The 26,286-nt window shown below is 40.8% G+C and overlaps 1 protein-coding gene across 3 annotated transcripts in view; it reads right to left on the bottom strand.

Moving 5' to 3' along the window:
- Positions 1–24,128, bottom strand: part of sfmbt2 (Scm like with four mbt domains 2) — a 42,369-nt gene extending 18,241 nt beyond the window's left edge. The window contains exons 1-8 of one of the 3 annotated variants that reach the window (XM_030045701.1): positions 23,853–24,128; positions 18,437–18,609; positions 17,072–17,166; positions 10,889–11,129; positions 7,331–7,351; positions 2,510–2,598; positions 1,197–1,446; positions 288–385 (exon numbers count right to left, since the gene is read on the bottom strand). In XM_030045701.1, the coding sequence (XP_029901561.1) occupies positions 288–385; positions 1,197–1,446; positions 2,510–2,598; positions 7,331–7,351; positions 10,889–11,129; positions 17,072–17,166; positions 18,437–18,524 (882 nt within the window). In that variant the 5' untranslated portion in view covers positions 18,525–18,609; positions 23,853–24,128. Of the gene's footprint in view, positions 1–287; positions 386–1,196; positions 1,447–2,509; positions 2,599–7,330; positions 7,352–10,888; positions 11,130–17,071; positions 17,167–18,436; positions 18,610–23,579; positions 23,831–23,852 lie in introns of those variants that run through there. The other 2 variants (XM_030045702.1, XM_030045703.1) reach the window with 2 other exon arrangements.
- Positions 24,129–26,286: the final 2,158 nt, after the last annotated feature.

Below are 26,286 nucleotides of genomic sequence, written 5' to 3'. Positions count from 1 at the left end.
GTATGTTTTTTTTTTTTGTTTGTTTTGCTTTTTTTAAAATTTGGTCTCCATTGTTGTTGCAAATCTTTCATTGCTGTTTTGTTGCTGGACTGCACTTCCCAGAGATTACCTGCCAGTTAAACAGTGTGGGCTCAAACACTGGGACATCTTTCTTCTTTTCTCTGTTGATGAAGTTTGATTTTCTTGTCTGTGTCTTTTCTGATTTTCTCAGCTCCAAACAAAAAGGAAATGTGAAAAGCATCACTTCACTTTTGCGTCTGGAAGTGTAGACTGTAACTGTGTCTCACCTTGAATACTTCTAGAGGCAGTGGGCTCTTCCCTCCGTCCAGCTGTGCCTCCTCCAGAGCCTGCTGCCACTCAGCAGCGCTCTTCAGAGACCGGAGCTCTGCGGGTTAAGGAGACAGACCGAAACTCAGGACTTTTTACAGTAACTCCCAGTGGCACTCTGAAACTTGCAGCATACCTAACTATAGGGCTACATCGTCCAGATATTGGCTTTTCATTTACAAAAGAAAAAAAGAAAAAAGAAAAAAAAAATCGGACATTAATCAGTGAAGGTTTAATTTGCCTGGGTTTCAACAGAGCCTAGCAAGGACAAAATTCTGACAGAAAAACAGAATCTGTGCACCTTTTGGGGCATGAAAATTTTTAAACAAATGTTGAATATCAGCACAAAATGTTGGCCATCAGCCTTCAAAAACCTCCAGTGGCTAAATCTTAGACTTAATGTTCACTGGTGTCTGAAACCTAGGCCAATATTTCAAACAAACCAACGCAAAAAGGACAGTTTGAACAAAAGTGGACATTTATGTGCACACGTACAAGCACACACACACACACACACACACACACACACACACACACACACACACACACACACACACACACACACACCGGCTCACTGAAATGACTCATCAAGTTTCAAGTTACAAGTTTCAGCGTCTTAAGTTTCAGCTTTGATTTACCCCTGCACCTCCTCTAAACTCAAGGTTCCTCAAAGGGCATTAACATCAGTGACTCACATTAGACCACTGTATTTGTGTTCTATTATTTTTAACTTTCCCTCAACATGTTCTATCTGTCTGTAGCCCACATTTATTATAAATAGACTGCAACTCAGTTTAGGGAAGTCAAAGTGACTTGCTGTCACCACAGTGGTTTCAGGGTGACAGGCACTCGGGTGGTGTGCTCATCACCTGTGGGTGGCTCTAAGGCGAGGCTGTTCTCCAGGGCCCAGCCGAGAGGGCGGAGCCTCACGTCCAAGTAGAACAACCAGATGTCCTGGGTTTTCTGGTCGTCATGTAGACCGGCGGAGCGTAGCTGGAGCCTCCCTCCGACGTTCTGGACAACCCGGACGGGCCAGTAGATGAGAGGGTCCATGAAGTCCTGAAGCTCCAGCACTGAACCCTCTACGATCAGATCGACTGTATTCTTACCTCTCAGAGGCTGCATGAGGGAAAGAGAAAGAGAAGGAGAGAGATCAACAAGTTTTTTGGAGCCCGGCCAATTGATTGATTTACCAATATACAAAATACTTGGGGTGTACCCCTTTGAAACAGTCTGAGCTGAACAATGCTTTCCTAATGTCAAGTGCCAAGAAGACAATTATAGTTGGAAAACTGGGATAAATGAGCCAAAACCCAAAGGAAATTAGAATATTATCTGGCCCTGAATAGAGAGCAGCACTGTCACCAAATGAAAAAGAGAGGATGAAAAAAGAGAAAAAGAACATGTGACCTGTGAGAAGCTGAAACCAAGATTAACTTTATTGTGAAATGTGAAAAGTTCCAGAGAGCAAAGATCACAGTGCAATGCTTCAAAAACTTTACCTGGGTAACTAAATTTAACTAAATAAATCTGACAGTAGCTTTGGACTAAAACTCTATTTGAAAACTAAAAATACATTCAGGTGAGGGAAGGTATCGCCCAATATGCAAATAAATGCCCAAGACAAACAAACAAAGACATAGACACACATACATTCACTGGGTAGAGGTAGGTTTTACACGTAACCCGAGGCAAAAAGCCATTTAAACATTTATATGTCTCTGTGAATAGAAACAAGCATGTGCACACACACACACATACACTAATTTTAATTTCTTCTAATTTGCAAAAGTACACATCATTAACCATTTTGAAGCTGTCCTGCATTTTTAGAGATGCTGGCTTTAATGTGCTGTTGTATTAGACACGATTTCACACCAAATAATGAATCAACTCAGTGATTTGAATGTAAAATTAACAGTCATGCCTCTGGAATGTATTCAACTTAATTGATAGAGGTGCGTGACTAATGATTACCAGGAATGAAAAACAAACACACACAAAAACAAAAACAAAAACAAAAAAAAAAACTTGGGGAAAAGCAAGTGGCTTCCCCTCAGAAAGGGGACTGTTTATATTAGTGGTAAACGAGTGGCTCACCAGCTATAAATGCATCTACTGTGTCACGTCAAAGCCAGCTTTCACCCCACATTATGCACGTTCTCTATTTGAATACACTCACCCCCTCCAGCAGGTTGGCTGGTGCCGTCCTGGAGCCGGTCAGGTCTTGAACCAGGAACTCGGTCCAGTCGCTGTACTTCTCCTTGATGGCTGCAAGACACGACACGACACCCACAAGAGAGAACGTGTATACGCTACAGCCGTGGCAAATTATTAACTGTGCACCTCCACAGAGCATTGCTAATGAAGTGTAGTCGACAGAGAATGGCATGCATGAATGAGCGCACACACACACAAACACACAAATCACAAGCTCGAGTAAAACCGATATGTGTTTTTGAAGGCTAATTACAGAGTTCTGGGATTGTAATTGTCAAAAGGTGGAATTGTGCACCAGTATTCCCTAAGAATTTGTGTCGATGTCGAAGAGGAAAAAATTTTGTAAACAGCATTTACGATGATGATGATGATGCTACAGCTATTACTTGCTGTTAAGACTCTTGTTACTACCACTATTAACACCATGAACGACAACACCGGAAGACGAAGAAGAAGATGAAAATCTATCATTCCCATTAGCATCAATTCCATCATAAATATTTAGCCAATATAGAGGTGGATGACACTGACTGGATAGCATTGAATTTTTAATAAAAGGCTAATATTGGCCCCATGTGTTGGTCTAACCTGAAGGCACACACACGCACACACACACACACACAACCCCCTGCCGCTCTGCCTCCTGAGCCATGTTAAAGGGCTGGTTCCAGCTAATTTGCATAGGACATGTTGTTGTGTTCCGCTTCCTGTTTCCCACAGTGCAACAGTGTTATATAATTCATGCATGTTGTCGTGGCTTTTGATTTGCCTTTCATTCCAGGTCAGCTGCCTGCTAATCTCCCCCTGTTCTGCTGTACTTCCCAGGAAAACACCAACAGGCCTGCAGATGTTTTGTGTGTTTGTCTAGTTAGTCAGCAAGTTCCACGAACACTATTACATTTGAATGTTTGGGTGACTGAAAAGCCGCTGTGTGACTCACACCTGCAGAATTACTGCACGCTGCATCATGTGAGCGGCAGTTCCTGGAATATTGATAAGCACTGAGGCGGAGTGAAAGTGAAATTAAACTGTCCATATATGGTAAACCAGAGGTTTTCAAACTTTGTGTGTTTTGCGCACCCATATTGGCTTTCATGCAGCTGCAGACCCCCATTTAAACTGATTATGTCCTTAAAACCCTGATATGAAATGAAAGTTTCCTTTGAGTTAAATGTTAAATTGTTTAGAAGTCATACTTGAACACAAATAGATTCTGAGTAGTGAGATCAAATTATGACATTAAAATAATCACTCATACATTTTCTAATTCTAACAATTTCTAGGGATTTAAAGTATAATGAAATTAAAATTTCTGATTTTGCTGAGTACCACCTGAAAGCCCCTCAAGGACCCCTGGGTGTCCCCAGACCCCACTTTGAACACCACAACTGCAGAACACCACTGATAATGAAAGTCTGCTTGGGAAATCTGCCCATCATGGAAATTTCCTTGTTCAGTGAAATGTTTTCACTACTGGAATAACCTGAAATATTGGCCCAATGGTTTGTTAAAACAAGAAACAGAAAGACATTTACTCCATAACAGCATTTTAATGTCATTTTTAACTGAAATGGAAACAATAAAATGTGCAAATTGACCACATTTGTACCCTTTTCCACAATATACCTGCTCAGTTAACTAATCCCTTTCCTCAACCTTATTTTTTTAACAAAAAATGATGTAGGGTGACATAGGCTTGCTCAGAATTATAAATATATGATTGACTTTTATGTCCAAATCAATACAGGCTCCCATGGTTCAGGACTCCAGGGTCCTGCCCGAATCACACCAACAAATTGTAGAATTTTCTGGCAAATAAATCAATACATCAGTGAGGTTGTTTTTCTGCAACAATATATGTGAACAGTGAACGTCTCTGTGCCTCAGACACTCTCTCTACCCCTGTTTAATGATAGTGTTTTTTCCTGTCTGACTATTTTCTGTCCTAGCAATGACTGGACATTGCACATACACATCACACACACACACACACACACAGTGGCACTCCTGTTGATCTCAGGCGTGCAGAAATAGATAAACTATTTTTACAGATCCTGCCTAGATTAGTCATGAAGACATTTAGAGCGCAGCAGAATGGTAGCAGCAGCAACTACAACATGTGAACTTCAGCCCCCTCCCTGTTTTTTTTCCTTCTCTTTTTCTCTCACTCCCCTCACAGTGTCATTACAGCGCTTTGTACATAAATAATTATCTATGTTTCCCTATTTATATCCCTAAGGCAGTAGGCACACGGAGGTGAAAGCTTCACTTCCACATAACAATAAGTGCATAATTAACCTTGAGGGAGGAGATCTTCACCCCCCGCCACCACCTTCGCCAATGCTGCACACACACATGTATCATGCAAAAAAAAAAAAAAAAAGAAAAGAAAGAAAAAAAACTGGGATTTGCGCACGAGGCTCTTTCAAAAGCTTTACTTTAGATAATCAATCTCATAATTAAGGAAGAAAAATCTGCGATGGTGTTTGTAGCCGCGATCACAGCGGTGCAACAGATTCTAATCAGACTTAATGGGAGCAAATTACACTTGATTCTCCCTCTGTCTTCTCCATCTAGTCATTATGCACTGGCGTGGTACAGTAGACAGCATGGAGATGAACTATCCTGAATGCCAAAGGGGTAGAAAGCCAAGAAAACTCAAACAATACGCGATTTCCATTTTAACCGACGGGATTCACAAATGAGCAGGGGAGCACAATGAATGCGGCACATGACCACATAAATGTAAAACACCAATTTGTATATTTATCCAGACATCACTCTATTGTGCTCGGCTAAATTATGCCTAACCAGTTTCACATGCGCCATTGTTAATTATTAAAATTCTTATGGCCCTGCTCATGACAAGACTGGGGATATTAGAGCAATTTGTGTAACTATGAATTACCTTAGCAATGTGTTAGCAGTAAGTGCTAAACAGTCCCAAGGGAGCACAGCATATTAAGAGAGGTGGGTATTATGTGTGTGTGCGTGTATATATACACATCTGCTGAGAAAATACACACAGTCTTTGATTCTGTCCTCCATTCATAAAGAACCTCCTCGAGTCGCATAGTACTTATGAAAATGAAGCTTAATCACACAAAAAGGCAAACACACCAGCACGTGCAAACACAGTGGCACACACACACACACACTAGTATTGTGAGGTTATTCAAATCTGGTGGTTATGACAGGCAAGCCTGGTCATTTGGGAACCAAACCAGACCAGTCTGCCTCACCCTGGCTGACTGAATACCTTTGGTTTGGTTGATACTCCTGTCATTGTACCAGGCTGCTGGCTGGGTGTATGTCACCACTGCCAATATGGGATTAACTCTTAGAAACCACACACACACACACACACACACACACACACAAACACACACACGGTAGACGACAGGTCTAAGCCCCATCTCTGAGTCTCATCTGCAGCAGGCTCTGGCAGGAAGGAGTGTGGTGAATTCATTATGCAAATGATCCGTTCAGGGAGCAGCTATCTTATCACATGACCAAACTTGTGATGTTCCCTAAACAAGCTCTTCACGATCATGTATGAATGTGCAAACATGCAGAAACACACACACACACACACACACATGCACACACATATACACACAGAGGAGGCTAAGGGCATGTAGGATCGTCTGAACAAGCTTGACCCTGAGGCTCCAAATACGGGAAAACTCCCATGCATTTCTATACTACGTCTTATTATATCACATCTGCCTCGACTTGTTAGCAGTGTCCAACATTAACTTTGTGGCTCACTTGCCAAGGGCTAGTTAATAATAGTCATAAAATAAAAAAAGACAACTACCAGCCATGAATTGCACTCTATCCGCTTTCAGTGCAATTACATCAGGTGCTGTGTGAAACATTCAGTGAAGAGACAAGAGCAGGCAAGGCATTTTAATGTCATTTAAAACTTGCTCACATACTTGTGCAATGGATACTGTTTGTAATTCCTCATGGAAAGACTCCTTGCCACATTACGTTTCAGCTACAGTTTGACTAACCATCTAGGCGACGGAGAAACAGAAGTTAAGATGCCACCACAACCAATCAGGAGCTTGTTTGACACAGAGTGACTGTTTTGCTGTAATTTGACTGGCTCGCACTCAGAGAGAGAGCAAACTAGTCAGCAGGAATTAAATTTGAGACGGCAAATTCTGAGGTTTCCCAATGTTTTTGTCTCAAACCATTACTGGCCAGTTTAACTGTGACTGTTATTGATCTGTCCGCCAAAGATACATTTTGATATTTGGAGGAAATGCTGTTGTTTTTGGACCTGGTTTGACTTGACTTGAGGCCTGATGACCTTAACAAATACAGACAGTTTGTTGCACATGCAAGGAGGTCTGTTTATCAAAGCATCACATTTCTCACTGAGCCGCTACGTTTTGCGTTGGTTATCATACGGGTGCAGCTTGGTCTTAGCGCAGGCACAAATAGAGCAGTGTGTGTGTGTGTGTGTGTGTGCGTGTGTGTGTGCATGTTAGGTGTTATCACACTGGTAAGACACACTTACTCTAAACCCTCATATGGGAGGAACCCAAATACATAGGGAGTCACATGCAAGAAGAGGCAAGGCATGACAACTGAGCTCTGAGGCGACTTCCTGTACAGTGGTGAAGGGAGGAGGAGGAGGAGCAGGAGGAGGCGGAGTAGGAAGTGCAAGCGTGCGACTCTGAGGTCTAACATTAATGCAATGATGCTTCAGTGTTAGCCACTAGTCAGCCAGGCGGGCGATTTAGTCAGAGGCACTGGTCAAGCCGCTTACCTTTTCTTAGGTAAATGTTATCTGAGAGACAAAACGAAAAGGAAAAGAAACAGAAATAAAACAGGTAACTGTGACACAGAATGTATGCACTCAAAAATAATCTGTCACTCTAAGTCCTATCTCTCACATTCTTGCTGACTCAGCAGCACCCACACCCACGCACATACACACAAACACACACAGATACACACTGCGCTTAACATGATGCAAAGCCATGAAATGAAGTCATTTTCCTGTCATATTTACAAGCTGTCACTGCTCTGCACAAGCCTTTATTTTTTGGAGAATTGGGAAGTGACTAATTTCCCATTACATTATCCATGCTGCGGTTTGCATCATGACAGATCAAACAATGCCAGCTTTCAACTACAGATACAAGCTTTCAGGGAGACACACAACAAGATTGTTCATGGTTGCCAAAGCTGGCACTCAAAGTGACAGTAATGTTGCCCTCATCTCACCTGCAGCTGTTATACAGTAATGATGCACGCTTTTCTCGCATGCTTCACCACAGTGGTCAGCTGGTGCAGTGTTTTTCAGCGAAACACTACAATTTGTAACAGTTTCCTAACCGACACAAGCTGTCAAACATTTATGAAGCAATAGTCAGGGGTGGAAAGAGCAGAAGTGCCATTACTTTCTTTAAATTATGCTCAGATAGAAGTCAAATGATGGATATGAGGGAAGCTAAAAAGCAGCGCAGGGGAAAGCTTACTAAGATTATTTTTTAGTTGTTGTCAGGTAAAAACTGTGTCTCATAAATGTCAACTTTTCAGGAACTTAGAAAAACATTCTAGGTTTATATAATGTGGCTTTTGAAAGGTTTTCATAAGCCAAAGGCTTGTATAATTTTCTTTTCCCATAGGAGCATGTAATTTTTCAACATAACGGAAATCAAGACTAGAGTTACGACGTATTTGTAAGTTTGTAAGAGATCTTGCATGTAGAGCAAAAAAGGATGAGTAGATGGAGCACAAATTAAATTAAGAATTTAAAGTTTATGTTTAAATTCAATTAACTACTTTAATTCAATTTAAAAAACTAAATTAAATGCATAAACAACATTGCTCTTCTCTGCTGACTGACTGCTATCAGCTCCGTAACTGGCAAACTTACTATTTTGGATGCAATGCTGATGTAGAGTATGCTAAATTTGTACTTTGTAGAAAGTTTTTTTTTTCTTTCTTAAATTGGAGGAGACAGGGCATTCTATGTGTTTACACTGGGAAAACCTGAAACGCTAAAGATGGCGGCACTGTCAGTGTAAGCCTTTCAGATTTTGTGTAGCCACACAACTTACACTTACTGTAGGTAAGAGGGGAAAATATTGTTTTGCTGTGGCACAAATGTCTTTCAGAACAACCTCGATCAGTGCAGGTTGTGTATAATTTGATAGAGTCCCTAAACATAAAAGGTAAATGATAATACAGATAGCAAAACATTCGATAGAGGAAATTCCCCATTTAAAAAGGAAGAGGTCTGGTCTTCTACTAAGGGCCGTTTCAAAGATGGCGCCCGAGTGCCCTGTCTCCCTCTATTTAAAACGTGTCTCCTATGTAATGGAAAATGTAGTGAAATAAAATACTTCCGTCAAAACATACTTGGTGAACCCAACAAATAAAAAAAAGCCATTCAGTTAGGGTAAGAATAGCGAGTATAATGTGCTATTTCCACCCTTGGCAATAGCTAATCCATTAAGACATGAATAGAGCAGCTTGTATGTTCTGAACAAAGCCAAAGCAAAAGAGGAAGTTGGTGAAAAGAGCGGGCGCTCAGAGAAAAGGACAAATGGAGCTGGTGTGAGGGCGAGGACACCCGAGTCAGGTGGAAACATATCCAGGTCGTCTCCACAACAACGGAGGCACACGCTATCCATCAGTGGGGAAGTGTCGGGAAAATAAATGGTCTGAACAAGGCTGGGGAGGGTGAGTCATCTATCTGAGGGCGAGAGGGCCCACTGCAGGTGAAAATATCTTTGCTGTAAAAGCTTTTGGTATCGCAAAGTTCTGCTGCTGTGACAGGGACAGTGGGCAGAGCGGCTGCTGGTGAAGGATGGTGCTGTGTTTCGTGAGGGTCGGGGTGAGGTGGAGAAGGCACCCTTAGGAGCTGCATGTAACCATTTTAGAAAAGGCACAGCGACACGTGCATTTCTGCTCCTGAAGAGACTGCAGGGAGATTTTGAATGATTGTGATGGCGTAGGTGTGATTTGTGCATTCAGGAAGATGAATGGCAGGTGATTCGCTTGACAATTGATGCATGTTGTGAACGACCTGTTTTTCCACTCAGCCTCTCAGTTTATTTAAGCCTTCTGTGGAGAGGTTAAGTCGAGGCGTGTGTGTGTTTGCATGTTTGTAGGTCTCTGTGTGCATGTTAAGCTTACACTGATGGGGTTTTTTCAACACTTTTGGACTGAATGTGCCATTGGCTGATATTTTGTCCTAATAGAAAATATTGTTAAATATTTTCATGCCAAAAATTACATTACATTCCTGTGAAGGAAGTCACACCTCTGAAACAGGGCTGACTGAAATGTGCAAATCATATAGAACAATTTCAAAAAGTTCTTATGATATTGATATTAGAAAAAAAGCTAAAAAATGTTCAACAAAGTAAAAAAAAAGGGGTCTCAAATTCACAATAGACAACAAAATATAACCATGTCTACTAACCTATGCAAATTTACATTTTATTTATTTAAAAAAGAAAGAAAAACAGTGATTAACAAATAACAACTGATGTTAAAAAAAAATGAACTGTTTGGAAATTTAAAGCATCATAGAACTTATTTTTCAAATAACAGTCCCTCTCACCTGATATTTTGTGTGAAATTCTAATTAATGTTTGCTTTTTATCATTCATTTATTTAATGAATTAATTTAGACAGCACAGCTGTGTATCACAATGACTCATTATAATTATTTCAATAGACAGTGATACTCAATTATTGCCCAGCCCTGCTCTGAAAATGCATTTTAGCTGTAGTGTCCAATACACTCCAACTCATATTCATGAAATTACTTCACGTGGGAGATGACTTATGATCACTTCATTTGCACATTTCATATCTCATGTGTTTACCTCTTTTTTTTTTATATTGGTGTAAGTTGGGGATAATTATCTGGTAATTTAATTTTAAATATATACTTCTAACAATTATAAACAGTATTCTTTCTTATTGTTTTTTGTTTAAATATTTTTTTTCAATTATGACTTACTAATTTTCTGGTAATTCTGGTAATTTTTTCTAAAGTTCTGATTTTTGGGGATTTTTTTTACTAATTATTTTTTGGAAATTTTCTGGTCATCTTCTTTTAACTTTTTACTTATTTCTTGTTCAGGATTCAAAGGGTTAAAACAACAAGCATGGCTGGTTTCTGTGGACACAGGTAGTTTACTCCCATTAACTTCTGATAATCTTTTTTTCCCTCTCCAAAATAAACAGCCTGATATCTAATTTGCTTCATATTGGTCTACCCTCAGCCTGAGTGTGTGTGTGTGTATGTGTGTGTGTGTGTGTGTGTATGTAAGAGCGAATCTCTGTGTTTCCCTCTTCCTACCTTCAGGAGGCATGAGGGTCTTGTTGTTCTGGGCGCACCAGCCCACAGGGTGCAGGTCAGCGGTCATGACATCACACCAGAAGTCGGCCTTGCGGTCTTCACCGTAGCCGCTGAAGCGCAGCAGCAGGAGCTGGCCACATGTGGTGATGATGGTGGCCACCCAGTAGGTGTCTGGGCTGCTCTTATTGGCTACTTCCAGCTTCATACCAGGCTGAAAGCTGCTCTGCAGGCTGATCTCCACCTGGCAAGACCAACAACACAAGTTAGAACAGTGCTTGTACTGGAGAAATGAAAACCCTTGGCAGGTGACTGGTTTTGACAAGAAAGGATTTTCAATTCAAGTGCGAGCGCTGGCAGAAAGAGGGAATGTCTCGTTTGCTCTATTATCAAGTACACAATCTGTGCGGCTTTAGATGAGGTTTAGTTAATAGCTGAATAGAATAAATATGCCTGGTGATTCTTTCAAGCAGCATGAAAACCTCTCTACTAGACAACAGCCATTCACTGGTTGTCCTTGCACAGAGAGAGAGATAAAACTAGGAGACAAGAGAATGTGGTACTGTGTTACGTGTTTCAACCATAGCTACAGGCTGCAATACAATTCTTGAGAACCCTGCAAGACCAACAGGATGTCCATATTCAACACATGCGCACGCACCCGCGCGTGCACACACACACACGTACACACACACACACACACACACACACACACACAAAACTGAATGGAAAAAGCCAACATCTTAGAAATAAACACAATACAAATGGCCCCATGACTTCCTGCTACAACAATGCAAATGTGCTGTATCACTCTGGTCTGCTTATGTAAGAGAGCTACAGGCAGCCTCAGTAGTGCACACTGCCTGTGTGTGCCTGTGTGCTGTGTGTACATGTGTGTGATAGTGTGTGTGTGTGTGTGTGTGTGTGTGTGTGGCCCAAGAGAAATCACTGTTTCAATTTGTCCAGGCTCTGCTGAGCGAGAGAAAGAGAGAGAGCAAGAGAGAGATGGGAAAGCCTATTGCACTTTACTGAATCACATTTTTCTGGGGAATTCATGTTTCCCAGTGACTCAATCCACTTACCAACAAGGCAATTTAGCTTCCCAAGAGAACTCAGCCATTCAAATCAGCACATAGACAGTTTGTCTGACATAAAATCCACATATTCTAATCCGGTCCTCATTATTATTAGATTCAGTGGTTCGAGTGATGTAAGAGACTGAAAGATATGCTTAAAATCTTCCGTGAATTACTGGTGGAGATTTCCCCACCTTTGCAAGCCGGCGAGCATGGAGCTGCGTGCTGTGAGCCTCATCGGGGCAGACAGCTGCTCTGTCAGGACTCAGTCAAATACAGAGTCAGCTGAGGTGGATAAAGGCCTCGCATCCAGGATCAACTGCACTCACCCATCTGGCTCTCCCTGTGATGTAACATGCTAATGGGAGTAATGCCTCGCAATTATTTGGTAATAGACAGAGTTTATTTGGGATGGTAAATACCAGTAAAATTACATCAAGCGCCCGCTGAAACTTTGGACTAATTTCATTAAATGCTGAAATGTGCCCTTTGTGAGCCCTTCATGTGGAATCAGCCTGTGTTGACCTCGTAATACAGGAACCACAAGAACACCAAGCCTTTGTATGTAAATTATGACTATGGATGAAAACTCAATTACACAAGATGGACATAGAAATTTGCTTTTGACATACAGATATTGTATTTCTGGAAATACACAACAACAGGCAAATATAAAAAGGAGTAGTTTCAGGAAACAGAACTTAAATTAGAAAATAAGACCTGTGAGAACTGCCTTATTGGTCAAAGCTCACAAATAAAGAAGCCTTCCTTTGTCCACTGTAGCGCATACACCCCCGAAATGTTGTTTTTACACACTGGGACACGCTAAGGAGTGATCCTTTCACTGAATATCCTTTGGTGACTTATTAATTTTAAATGTGAATTTTAAATGAGGTAATCATATAAACTGCCTCCGAGACAAGGAGATGACTGCCTGTTAGCAGCAAGACTATTTACATCAAGTGTTTTATTACAGTAAAACTAGAAATGTTATTTATACGACTGTCCATGTAGTAAAAATTAAATAGGACAAACATAAAATAGTGTTGCTTGAAAGAACAAATCAAGAGAAGATTTTAGGAACCCTGTAGCCAGACACTTTGAGAAACAAAGCATTCGATCTCTAGTTTCCCTTTCTTGGGAACTGGGAAAATACCACTGGGTCCACTGGGGAAGAATTCTGGATTTTTTAAGGACCCATTCCTGGCATTGGTTAAACCCTTAAAAACACATCTCTGTTCAACAAAATTACATATTAACAAGTATTTCCCCATGAAAAAAAAAAAATCCCTTCATGCCTTAAAATGGCTTTCATGTAACTCTATACTTTTGCCTTCATTAAGTATGCATGGATCTATGAATATGCAAATAGTCCCTGCTTCTATTCAAATCTCCACCCACCCCTCCGCCGGTTGCATACCTGCTTACCTTCGACTCTGCTCATCAACATAAACCTCTGCCTGTTTTCTGTTTTGCTAGCAACTGCATGCTACACAGAGGCAAGCGGTAATATAGGAGTAATTCAGCCGTACAAGTTCCAACTGGAAAATAATTCTGGAGAAGAGCGAAGTGTACAGGGTCACCTACAAGTGGACGTATTAGAATGGTGATGTATTTTATGTGTCGCTCTCTACCACGTTATCAATTTGTAACAGTAACAGATAACATACATTTAGCAATAAACGAGTAATGTTCTGCGAATTGTAGATAAACCTTGGTCATGACTGCCAGCTCCAAACAAGTTACCTGCCCTGTGAAGATAAACAGCCAGATGCTCCATTAGGAAGAAACACTTTGAACACCATAGACAGTCTCTGGAGAAAAGGCATCTAGTGGCCAAGTGTTTCTTTGGTTAACAACATAATAATAATGTTGCAGATAGCATGCAGTAGATTTAAGATTTGAAATATGCAAATAGATAGTGAGACTGATGAACTCTGTGTAATCCTGATTTCTGTGACTGCAACCGGGAAGTAGAATTTTGACTACCCTGAGGCAAACATTACTGGCAAAATACATTAAAACAGTAAAAATGTTAAGCACAGTGGTGTTTTCATTAAAAAAAAACAAAAAACAAAAAACAGAAATTTTATCCACACAGTGATATTTGTCAGTCTATGCGAGTGTAATACAGTCACAACGTTTGGTCCATTAAAACTCCAGTGGAACTATTTTCTGCCGTAAGCTAGTTTGGAAATGCGGGGGTTGAAAACTGCGCTGAAAGTGAAACCAAAACAAACGTGGGTCGCTGTGCATCCTCCAAAACAATTTTTCAGCTTTGCGCCACCTCACTCGTTTTTAAGGGCTCTCTTTAGCTATGATTTTGCAATTCTGTACATTTTGTGTATAACTTAAAAGTTTAGCTATAACCCCGATGAAGTGTTTGACTTGGCTGAAATGCATTGGTTATTAAAGAAATCTCTTCTATCCACCACTTTTGTCATCCAAGTGGAGATCCTGGAGGCTGGCATGAGTGATGGAGACACCCTCCTCAAGAGCACTGCAGTGATTTATGAGCACTGTTTTTGCTATATGGAGGAAAAGTGAAATGAGCTGTGCATCCCATCCAACCAAAATCCAGTGTACTAGTGGCAAACTAACAAATAAATAACACTAAAGAAACACAGACTCTGTTCACACCGCAGCTCAACGTTCCCCAGTTGTTTTTTTCCTACTACGCAATCCAACACATTTGGATTGCATGGATATACATACAAAATCTGAACCTTTGTTCATCTGTTATCTGAACACTCCAATCCGCTAAGTTAGCGTTGCCTTGACAATAAGTAATCTTTCATCATTCAGCTGAGATAGTTGTCATAATTTCGGCACCCATGCAGCTTTGATAAGTCACTTTTAATATGGAAATCAATGAATGCAACAATGGAAAGAACACCAAACAGACAACTGTAATTTGAGAAGAAGCCTCAAAATTAAACGACACATACCCCGACCAGATTGAGTTCAAAATAAATAGAAGAAGTGTAGGTAGAAAAGCAGAAGTGACATCTTTTGTTACTGTTACTTTGGACATGCATTTCTTTTTGGCATCTCTGCAAGGTAAGGTTAGTATCAGGTAGGGTTGCAGTCTTAGAATAGATATAAACAGTGATCCAACAAAATAAATTTCAACAGCAGTGATTTGGCTTAAAGGCCTTTCAGTGTGAATGGGACCCGCGCTGAATAATCTGCTGAGGAGCGAGTGGGTTTGACAGAGTGTGCACCTGCTCTGAACATGTGGAAACAAAAACTAGGTTTAAAAACATATTAAATTGGAGTTGTGAGCTGGGCTTCGTCTTTTAAATACTTTCAGGTGTAACTGGTTCACTTTTTGCTGAGAAACCCTTTAGCTAACAGCCACTGCTTGACTCAAAAGAAAATGTATAGGGCGCATACACTAAAATGTGCCACACTGCAAAACACTGGTATGTATAAAACAGTTGATTTAAACTATTTTTGGCATATGTGCTTCATTTGATAGATATAAAAAAAGAGAAAAAAATAGGAGAAAGACTAGGGGAGACAGGAGGGGATGATAATGGTACAATAACATGATATGCTACCACAACACCACTCAGCTATTTAATTAATGTCAAACATGCCTTTTCCTAGTTATTACATGAACACAAGCAAAAACCGAGGAAGCACTGTGCTTATTTCAGAGGCACAGCTGGCCTTTCACGCACATCAGCACAAACTGTAGGTGTGATCTCTGTTGACCCAAGCCAGAGCCGTCAGGCCCACTGGACATATGAGACACAGTGCCTGGGGCCCCTCTTACCTTAATACAGGGCCCCCTAAACCAATCAGATGTTTTTGAAAGCTCAACTAACCCTTCAAAACCTTAGAAAATTCACTTTCAAAAACAGGGGGGAAAAGGCACTGGGCAAATTGGCAAAAAAAAATAGCAAGAAACAAATGACAAGAAAATTAACTGGAAATCAGAAAAAAAAGTAAAAAAAATAAATTAGTAAAAAAAAAAAAAGAACAAGAAAACAAGACTCATAATTATTATAATTATATATTAAAAATTATATTACAAGACAAATGACCATAAAATTAGTCAAAAAAACATCCCCTCAAAAAATGAAAAATATGAAGAAATAAACACAGGTTTGTTCAGAGGGTAAAATAAAAGCTATTGGCTCCTGGCTTTCAAAAACTGATGCCATCTTTTGTACATTTTGAAGCAAAGACACATTAAGACAAAATGCTGCAATGTGTCATGGTCTTTGTGGCAGACAGATTTTTCATCTTTTGGACCCACATTGATCTATTCATAAAAAACACAAGGGCACCCAAATGATTTTTTCTTTTTTCTTTTTTTTGCCAAGGGACCCGAAATGTCTAGAGATGGCACTGACCTGAGACATGTCATTAGTCTAAAGAGGCCCAAAAAACTTAACAGTTTAGCAAAATTACAGTTAAAATGTACAACTATTATGCTAAAAAAAAAAAATGCAGCGCTACTTTCCAGTGGCATATCAAACGAACAACACCAAAATTTTATGTGTTAACCCAATGACAGTTAGCCATCTAAGTGCATCGTTAACACACCAACAATATATATATATATAATTTTTTTTTTTTTTTTTCAAATCTGCCACACTTCACCGTCAACACAACTAAATTTTGCAGGTTGAGAATGATTGTGTTGAAAAAAGCTTGAAAACTGAATTAGCGACAGACAAGGTTTGATGATTGTTCATGATAGCTTATGAGTAATTTTTTACCACCAGTCAAAGGTATTCTCCACACGGTTGGTGACGGGTGCCCACAGCGCCCGTTCATATTCCACTTGTGGCTCATCTGAAACTGTGGTAAGTTGTTGTCATTTGTGCATGTGAGTAACTTCTCCCACGTTTTGTTTTCTTTTTTTTTTTTCCAGAAAACTGCAAAGGTCGTCTGACAACTTGTGCGTCAAAAGGGATGTGAGCCACTGAGAGCTCTCCATTCAACAGTGTTAGTAAAGTGCTGTCAAGGCCTGGCTCTCTCCAACACATTGTTAAGAGATTTCTGCACATGCCACTTATCTACCACTCTGCATTTAAAGGATGTCCCAAGGGGTTCAGATTAAAGCTCAGGGCGGAGATCATACGCAGTCACTCACATGTTTGAAGATGGTATGAGGGGCGGCGTTGGCCCCCGTCTCCTCCATGTACTCCTCCCAGTTAAACTCCGCCTCCTCTTCCATGGAGTCTGCATCTGAATGGATGAAACCGCTTGTCAATCATCATTACGACAACCAGCCTTTTTTTGCCAAATGCTAAAAAATACAGCTCATTTTACAGGATGACACACACAATTAAACCCACCGTCTTGATGATTTGTAAATCTAGTTAATCCTGTCAAAATTCCAAACAAGGTCATACAAAAGTATGGTGTGTGTGTGTGTGTGTGTGTGTGTGAGTTAGGAAGAACTGTGTTCCAAGGAGCCTTGCATAATACAACTAATGTTTCTCCTGAAGGTGAGAAATGTTCACTTTGCCTGTGGGAGGCTGATATACTGAAAGTATAACGTGTCAGTGTTTCTCACTCTGTCTGGTTTGTATCTATGTATGTGTGTGCGTGTGTGTGTGTGTGTGTGTGCCTTTAGGCTGTCTCTGGAGACTGTACTGTGTGGATGGTGTGGATCAAACCTGTTGTCTGTCTAATGAGAGAGTAGGCTAGGAAACTATTGTTGATGGAGTTTGTTTGAATAGACTGTAGCCTCTGCTGTCATTCGCGCACACACACACACACACACACACACACACACTTAATAGAGAGAGTTTCAACTTTACTACAGTCAAGTAAGGGAGATAAGAATCACAATAATGTTAGCAAAAGATGAGACTCTAACTGAGTGCATGGTGATGGCACCTGTTGTAATTTTAAAAGGATTTTCTGATACTCGGTTGTTAGCATTGCAACAAAATAGACCTCGACTGGACGTTGAACACAAACAAGAATTCTACAGGTCTACAAAACCTGTACAAAGTCCATCTGCAATACAATGTAAATGAATGTAAATTTATTTGTAAACAGCGGGGACCACAGCCTTGTGTTCGTGTGTTTTTTCAGTCTTTGCAAAGAGTTTGATTGAGCTGTTCAACATCATCAGGAACTTGCTTTATGGAGATTCTCATTTCTTTCAAAGAGTTCCTGTGTAATAAAGATGTTGTTAGAGCAATATAGCCACGCTTGTGAACATTTTCCTACATTCAGTTTTGGACAAAAACTTTTACTGAGCAGACAAAAAAAATTAATTTGAGTTCAGCTTAGAGGCAGCAGTGCCATGAAACACAGATCAACAATCATAACATGTATGAAAAAAATATCTTCCCTCTCACTGGCACCAGAAACAACTCCTGATATGCTTTTGAATTTAATCTGCACCCGTCACACCAGTCTGTTAATCTGTTTGGGGGAATGTTGTGGAGCAGACCAGTGCAGAGCCAATTGAAAAGCTAATGGCAGAGGTAAACACCCTTACCTGTGTTCACCTCTTCCTTGACATTGGTGAGGTTGTGGGGTTTCCCTGCAGCGGGGGCCAGCGGCTGGTCCTGGGTACGAGACTGCATCCTGCACCTCCTCTTCCTCGTGAACTTTAACCTTTGACCCGTCGTACGTCAGTTCTTCACTGCATCGCCACCTTTCCCCAACACTCTGGACATGGAGAAGATAGATGACCTTAATGTGCTGTTTTGTGACATTTTCATACGAATAAATGCCTGTTCTGCCACTCTCAGCTGCCCACTGTCTTAACATTAAAGTGATTTAACCTCCAAAAGGATCATGGTGTTTGCTGTTCCCAGCAGCTGGTGTGTCATAGCTCTTTCCTGAGAAATCCTCTGACACACAGGAAATGATGCCTTTCATGTTTCCAATTTTCGTGGAGTAAATAGCGGAAGAACTGGCGAGTTAGCATGACAAACAAAAGAATGCCACCTACAGAAGCTCGAACTTTCTCAACAGAAAATCCAAGGAAAGACGTCACAGTGCCGCCCACGCGGTTTGATTGACAGCTGATTTCTGGGAAGGGCAGCGCAGAAACAGAAATGCGGCGCATGGCTCCATAGATGACAAAACAAAAGAAAGGCAAAAGAAAAAAAAAAAAAAAACAAGGATCTAGCTGGCTATAATATTCAAACTCATTTTCAGCATCATTAAAGCTGAGCTGAAAGTCTATGCTGTTTCAATGCAGACCAACTCCTGTCTCTGGAGTGAGCAGACTGTAATATCTGAGTATGCATATTGTCTGCTGGCTGCCTGGATTTGCATACCGCAGCAAAACTCCATCAGATAACCAATGAGAGTAAAACAAAGTAGAAAAACTGGAAAGACACAAGCGATACTACAGTGTGACAAATTAGTCTGCCTTGAAAAGATCCACTGAGGCAATTATGGAAAGAAGAAAAAAAAAAAAACTGCAGCATAATGTCGTGACAGTTCATACCAATTATCACATCATGCATCATAATATAGCAAGTGAGAAAGTAAACATTATGACCACAGATATGACATAAACAAGAGGCGCTTGAGCTGCTTAATGTCCTGCCATAATCACCATGATATAATAAACACAATCTGTTAGGCTAATGGGGTCATTCATTAACGTAATTATTGCATTAATTTGCAAATATATCTACGTCAACATACTGGTCTTGACATTACATATGGGTGGCATTAAAATGAACTTCTTTATTTTAGAGCACTAAGGAGCTATAGCAGTTTCAAGAAAGTCTGTTTTTCCTCATTAATATGCAGTATGCATGAGTGCCTAGACATGGTGGAAAGGGGGGGCTGCTTGGATGTTTTTATGGCATGAAAGATAATTATTATCATAATATTTTCTCTTTTACTTCCCAGTACAATTCTTGATGTCCAAGAGCACCAATGCGTATCTTTCCTGTTTGAAAAACACAATATCTGAAGGTCTTGTGTCATAATCCAGTGGTTTTTGTCAAGGTAAGTTTAATCAGTGTCATACAGGGTGAAAAAACTGTAAAACAAAACACAACAAAACAAAACAGTGGATTCCAGGTGCGGAAAAAAACAGTCAAGTGTAACCACACAGCAAACACAAAAACAAGGTGGCAGTTAAATACATCTATCCAATACAGTTTTATAAACTCTATTTAAAGCAACTGAATATCAATAGAACAATATGTGAACACGATCATCTGCAAAACAACAGACCATGTTTGTCATTCGCCTGGCTGTTGTCCTTGGTCATGCAGTCACATCACTGTGACTCACTCACCGACTTCCACCCACTTTCATCAGCCTGGCAATTAGCACTGAGATAAACTGCACACACAGCAATCGTCAATCAAGCCAAAACCCAACAACAACTTTAAGGGAGGACCAAAAAAAAAAAAAAAAAAAAAAAAACACATAAAAAACAGCTCTCAGTTACAGTCTGACTTCAACTTTCAAATTCTTCTCCAAAAGAACAGAAAAGATCCTTATTCTGCAATAAGTGTCCATCCAAGGATGTGACTGAGAAAACAGAAAGAGGAGGAGAAGGACAAAAATACTTGAGAGCTCTACTGAAAATGAATGGAATGAAAATCCTCAAATGCTTAGATAAGGAGGCCACAAAAACACGAATATCCTTGACTCAGGCTCTGGCTGGCTACTTCTAAAACTGCATGTCTTTAATGTGAGGCTACAAAGTCGCCACAACCACCCAAAGGTGCCCCCCTGCTCCTCCACCACGCCCCCTCCTCCCTGTCCCACAGTGATCCCAGCATACATCCATTGCGTAAACAAGCTGAGCTAATTTGGCTCACATGACGCCGTCCGCTGCCCCCCCTCGGCACCCCACCACCACCACCAAACACGCACACACAATCTATCAGTGTGTATTGCCTAAGTGCCCTGCAATCTTCAGCAGCGTTGACACAGCGCTGTCGTCACTGCACGGCTGTGATTAGACGCTCTACAGAGCTCACTGAAACTCATCAAAATACACTTAAACCACCAGCGTGCAAGAGTGTTTCTTTTTAGGGTGCACAGGAGCCCTGTCTCATGAATATCTGGCAACAACGGGAGCAGGTTTTATTTGAAAATCAAAACAAAAACAAGGAGTGTCATAAAAGCAGCCATGTTGTGGCTTTTTATATGTTCACTTGACTTTAAAGGGGTTACACGGTCATTTATGGGTTCAGCAAGTTCATGAACTTCAAGGACAGGAAGCCATTAAAAAGCCGTTGCACAATTTGAAAAAGTTGATGGATGTCAACTGGAAAGTAACGCTGCTACGCTCCATCTATATTCCTGGAACATACTGGAGCCGGGTTTCATCCAACTTCAGTGTGATCTATGCCATGAGGCTCACTGGATGAGAGCATCCCAAAGAGCAGCCCAGATTGGGCGCTGGGGATTAAACTGGTCTGGAAGAGTTAATCTCAGACGCAGGCCATTTCTGCCCCCGTTGTCTCAGATTGAGAGAAGCACTGGGTTTTTATTGATTAGTCCCTGATGGGGCTGTGGGCATCCACGTGTTGTCCTTCTGCCTTCTCCTAAACCCATCTATGCCAAAGATTTAATGGGGGATTTAAGAGATTAACTACCACTGCATGGGTTTGGGTTTTATTGCATTACTCCCTATTAGGTTCTCCACTTTTAGATCCATCCAGAAGTTGCTTCCCCTTGGTGACGAGAGACACTGGTGGTAACATCTGACTTCTGTTTCTTCTTTGTAATTCCTGTTTTCTCTTTAATTTCTCATGAAGTGCACTCTCACTGAGTGTACAGTTTTCAATTATAACAGCTCATACTGCTCATTGAGATCATCCGATTGTAAAATGGTGAAGTGCAAACAGTAACTGCCACCAGTGGACCACAAAACAGTAAAAGACCACGAGGGAAACACGGACCAACAGGCAGCCAGGGGACACTCCCTCAGCCCAGACCTTTTCTTTGAGCAACATCAAATAGCTGGAAACAACTTGCTATTACAGACAGACATGTGCACAACACATTCCACACATTTTGTAGCTTTTTTGTTTGCCCTCTAATGAGAGGCTAAGTCAAAATTTCAATTTGCTGAAAAGTTCCCCTTGTTGACATATAAGCTGATATGACCCAGTGGAGTTAGTCTGCCAACAGCAGGCTGGAAATCCTGAAGAGGAGGAAAGACAGTTGGGAGTCTGACTTAATTACCATTTCCTGTAAAGTGAACTCCACTGTCTGTCTCTCTATCGCTGTCTCTTTATTTAACCCAGACATGCTCAATATGTTATTACTGTCTTTCCTAAGGAACATTCACAGAGGGATTAACATACAATGGCAATACGTTATCAAAAACCCGGTAAGTGATAAAAAAGGACTGTTGTGTGGTTCTTGTGGAAGAGCGACCAGCCCAAACCATCAATAATACGCAGCAGTCGTATTGATCTTTTTCTCGTGGAGAAAATGGAGACCATCTATAATATATATATATAGGCTATATTACCTTTATGGCTACGTTATCATTTCCCCCCCCTTAAAAGTGCTGTTTTTGCCATGTGCCTTTATCTGTAGAGCTGCGCTGGCAGCATCCCCATTCGCAGCCTCATGGAAAAAAATATGTTTGGGGCATCAAGAAGTCCAAATGCATGATTTATTCATTGCAGATGAACGTGTATCGTCGATTCCATAACATGGCTTTATTGTTTCTATTCATTATGGTGACGAATTTAATCTGGAGGAGGATTCCTCGGGAATAATGCAAAGCTAAACCCCGGATTTGCAGACCGCCCGCAAAAAAAAGAAATAATTAAACTGATACGCGCGGTTTAACCCAATTATCAGCTTAATCACTACAAATTTAACCATACTTAAACAATGCACTGGGAAAAATATCTCGTCCGACTGCACAATCATCAACATATCAATCTAGGGGAGCTGGCATAAGGTGAAATGCAATCATCTTGCTTTCGGGGCCATCTGAAACAACCCGGTGTCTATTTTGATAAAATATAGCAATAAACATCGAATGATCTGGCGGATTTTCTGATAAAAGTGAAAGAGGAAACGTTTAGTGCACATAAGGAAGATGAGGCTGTGAGGGGTGTAGCCGACCAGCAGGCTGGCTGGCACTCCGCTCATGTACTTTGCACACTCAAAACTGCAGCGGAAAAAAACTCCCACGGAGTTGCCAAATGCACACTTTGAATTTAATTCATTAAACCTCGTGTATGTGCATCAAAAGAAACAGAACCGGGCCTGCTATCTGCCGTCGTTTTATTTTTTCCTCGTTCAAAGATTTTAAGGTGCAGTTTTTTTCCCACAACACCATAACCCGCCATGTTGAAAGTGCTTTGACATTTTGGCAGTGTCCGGTGTTTTCCGATGGCTTTCACGCACCTATGGGTGTGAAAAAAATCCCATATGACTCACCAATGCTCAAATGAGAGCAATAAGTCATTTCTAGTGCGAATTCATAAAAACAACTTTGTTTGGACATCAAAGGAAATTTCCTCGTGTTCTTAAACACGGCACTAAAACACACAGAAATGTCATTTCGGCAGTCTGCGGGTGTTTTTCCGCACACACCAGATGCAATAAAATACGTTATTTCCAAACCAATTAATTACATAATATACAATATAAAGACAGAGGAGAAATAACATAGTAAACGATGTTACCGAAAGTGCCACAAGACAGCGTCCTCTCCGCCGGTGAAGGCTGTTAATTACGGCGCGTGAGACACTTTGAAACAAGTTGGGCTCGCGAACGAAAGCTGCTAAGTATTTTCTCGTTTCTACAGAAACCGCCTCGGGAGCACTTCAAGGTTTTTAAAGCGGAGGAGGAGGAAAAAGACAACTCTGCCCGTGTTTACTTCGTCGAAATAACGAAAGCGGCGCCGGCAGGAGCCACGGAAACGGCGTCCCGGACCGTGGAGCCGTCACCTGTCTTACCTGTCCAAGTTTTTTGTCGCGTCTGATTCCCGAGACCCCCTGTTTTTTTTTTTTTTTCCTCGTTCGCGTGAGCTGAGCAGGAGCAGCGCGAGCGACGTCTTTCAGCTGCTGCCCTCGTTCCAATATGGCATCTCTCATCTGCGCATGTCCGAAAACATCTACAGATATTTTCAAGCCAACTCCTTCATTGACCTTTTAGTGCAGTTGCAAAAAATATTTCTTCGGCCAGTTATAAATAGGGAGCCGAAGTTCAGTTCCCACCCACAAAACCATCTATAGGCCGTCACTAGCGCTGAAAACAGCCGATGCAACTGTTACCCAACAACACTTATTTTCATGCGCACTAAAGCCTGCCCTGATGCAACGGCATTATCCTACAAATACACTGAATCAAATCAACAGGGTTTGGTAGCCTCGGCCAAAAGACCATTATTGGATTGCGCTACATGTCGTTCATTTGGAAATGTTTCATGCACTTCATTGCGATCCAGCCAAGAGTTTCCTTTACGGCTCCGTTTTTTATTAGACTGTGTGCAAGCAGGCAGTGAATTAAGTCGGCTGCCTAACGCGGCACTGTGCTATTTTCAGAGATGTGGTAGTAAATAAAAAAGTTGGTTAAACTGGGAAAAGTTAGTGTGCATTATAGGGAATGGAATCGACCTGCAAGTAATTACAAAAATCTATTATGTTTTAAGAAAAGCATATGGATTATACTTTTCCCCTCATACCTTAAAGACTGCGTCGTTATCAGATTTCAGTGATCAGATTTTGTTTGTTTGACAGGACTTACTATAGGCCTGATGTAGACTTTGACATCCAGTCCAATAAATAATCAAATTAAACGCAACTCACCTATTTGCCTTTTTTGTGGAGAAAAGGGTCTTTATGTTTTATCCTTCTTTTTCTTATATTATAGGCCTTGCGGAAATATCAGGCTCATACTTTTGCTTTGATAGCCCACTATAAATTGACATGACAAGGATGTATATCAGCCTATGGAGGACATAAAGTTAGTTTATAGTCTATACTCCTTTGCCCTTCCCCTTCCTTTCCATCTTGGTCCATAATGTTAGTTTTGTTTGTTTGCAAACAGCCTTAGGCTAGAGGGTGATAAATTAACAATGAAGTTCTATATAAGTTATTCCCCTACTGAGTCATTGCACACACACACACACACACACACACACACACACACACACACAAAACATGTCTGCAGCCAGACAGGTTTGCCATGACGCATCTAGAATTGGTGTAGGCTAGTGCCCTATGACAAAATAGAGATAAGCATGTTTTAGTGATTTTTTCCTCGGCAAAAGTGGAAAAACAAGGTACATTTCAATATTCATACGTATTTCCCCTCAGGTGCCACGAAATGCAAGTGATTCTTTTTATTATTATTGTTTGTTGCAAACTGACGGGGAATATGAGTGATAAATAATGTCATAAAAATGACTGCACCGAACCTTTATCCCGCAGCTTGTAAAAGTAAGCTGATTGTAGCCACAAAAACCTGTGAAATATTGATAAGCTGCAGCAACACAATAACCTCATGTATCGGCGTTTGTGCAGAATAAGCTTAAAACGCCAGTAATTATTTAAGAGTCTGACCGCTTACTGGTCCGTGGAGCGTCTTTTGAGTTTTTGGCAGCCACTCCTTTCTTGTCAGCTCTTGAGAACGATAAAGTGATTTTTAATTCAATAATCCAAGGCCATTTTTTTTTTTTTTTTTATCAAAGTCAACACTATCCTCTAGTGGTAGGAGGGCATTGCGCCACTCTTGATAAGCGGGCACTAATGCGTATTTCAAGGCTCTCCGAACATTTTCATTTGACGGACACCCTTAAAAAAACACATATAAAGATTTATCCCCAAATGAGAAGATTTTTGTTGTTGTTAACTGCACATTGTACAGCTGTCTACATTTATAGGCCATGCGGGGATTGAGCAGTTAGAGTGAAAACTATTACACCAGCCTTTGTAAAACATATTCTCTACTATGGATTTCCAGGGAAGTAAATCATTATGAAATTTCATTGTGAATCCTCCATGTAGTCCGAACCCCAGTTTTAGGATCACCGGCCCATAATTCATAAAGACGCTCATAAAGCAATAAGTGTCATTTTCTCAGTATACAGCATCTGAGCAGCATAGTTTATTATATTCAAACAAAAAGAAAAGTGATGCACTTTTTTGACATCTGCACCATGTGACTGCACCGCCAGTTTGGCCTGATACAGCTGTGGCACAGACAGAAAATGTAAGGTGAATAAATTACCGGCCCTTCTTGTAATTCACAACGCGTTGATTTCGGAATCCGCCTCTGTTAGGGGAGTTTCGTCAAGTCAGTCAGAGACAAGTCTGGAAATTAGGGGGCATTTGCCTTCAAAACAAAAGCGTTAGGCATTTGGGTGCTCAACACTACAATTAGTGCATC

Source organism: Myripristis murdjan, chromosome 23 (assembly GCF_902150065.1).
Source record: "Myripristis murdjan chromosome 23, fMyrMur1.1, whole genome shotgun sequence".
NCBI classification, from domain to species: Eukaryota; Metazoa; Chordata; class Actinopteri; order Holocentriformes; family Holocentridae; genus Myripristis; species Myripristis murdjan.
This window is presented reverse-complemented; position numbering and strand designations above follow the sequence as displayed.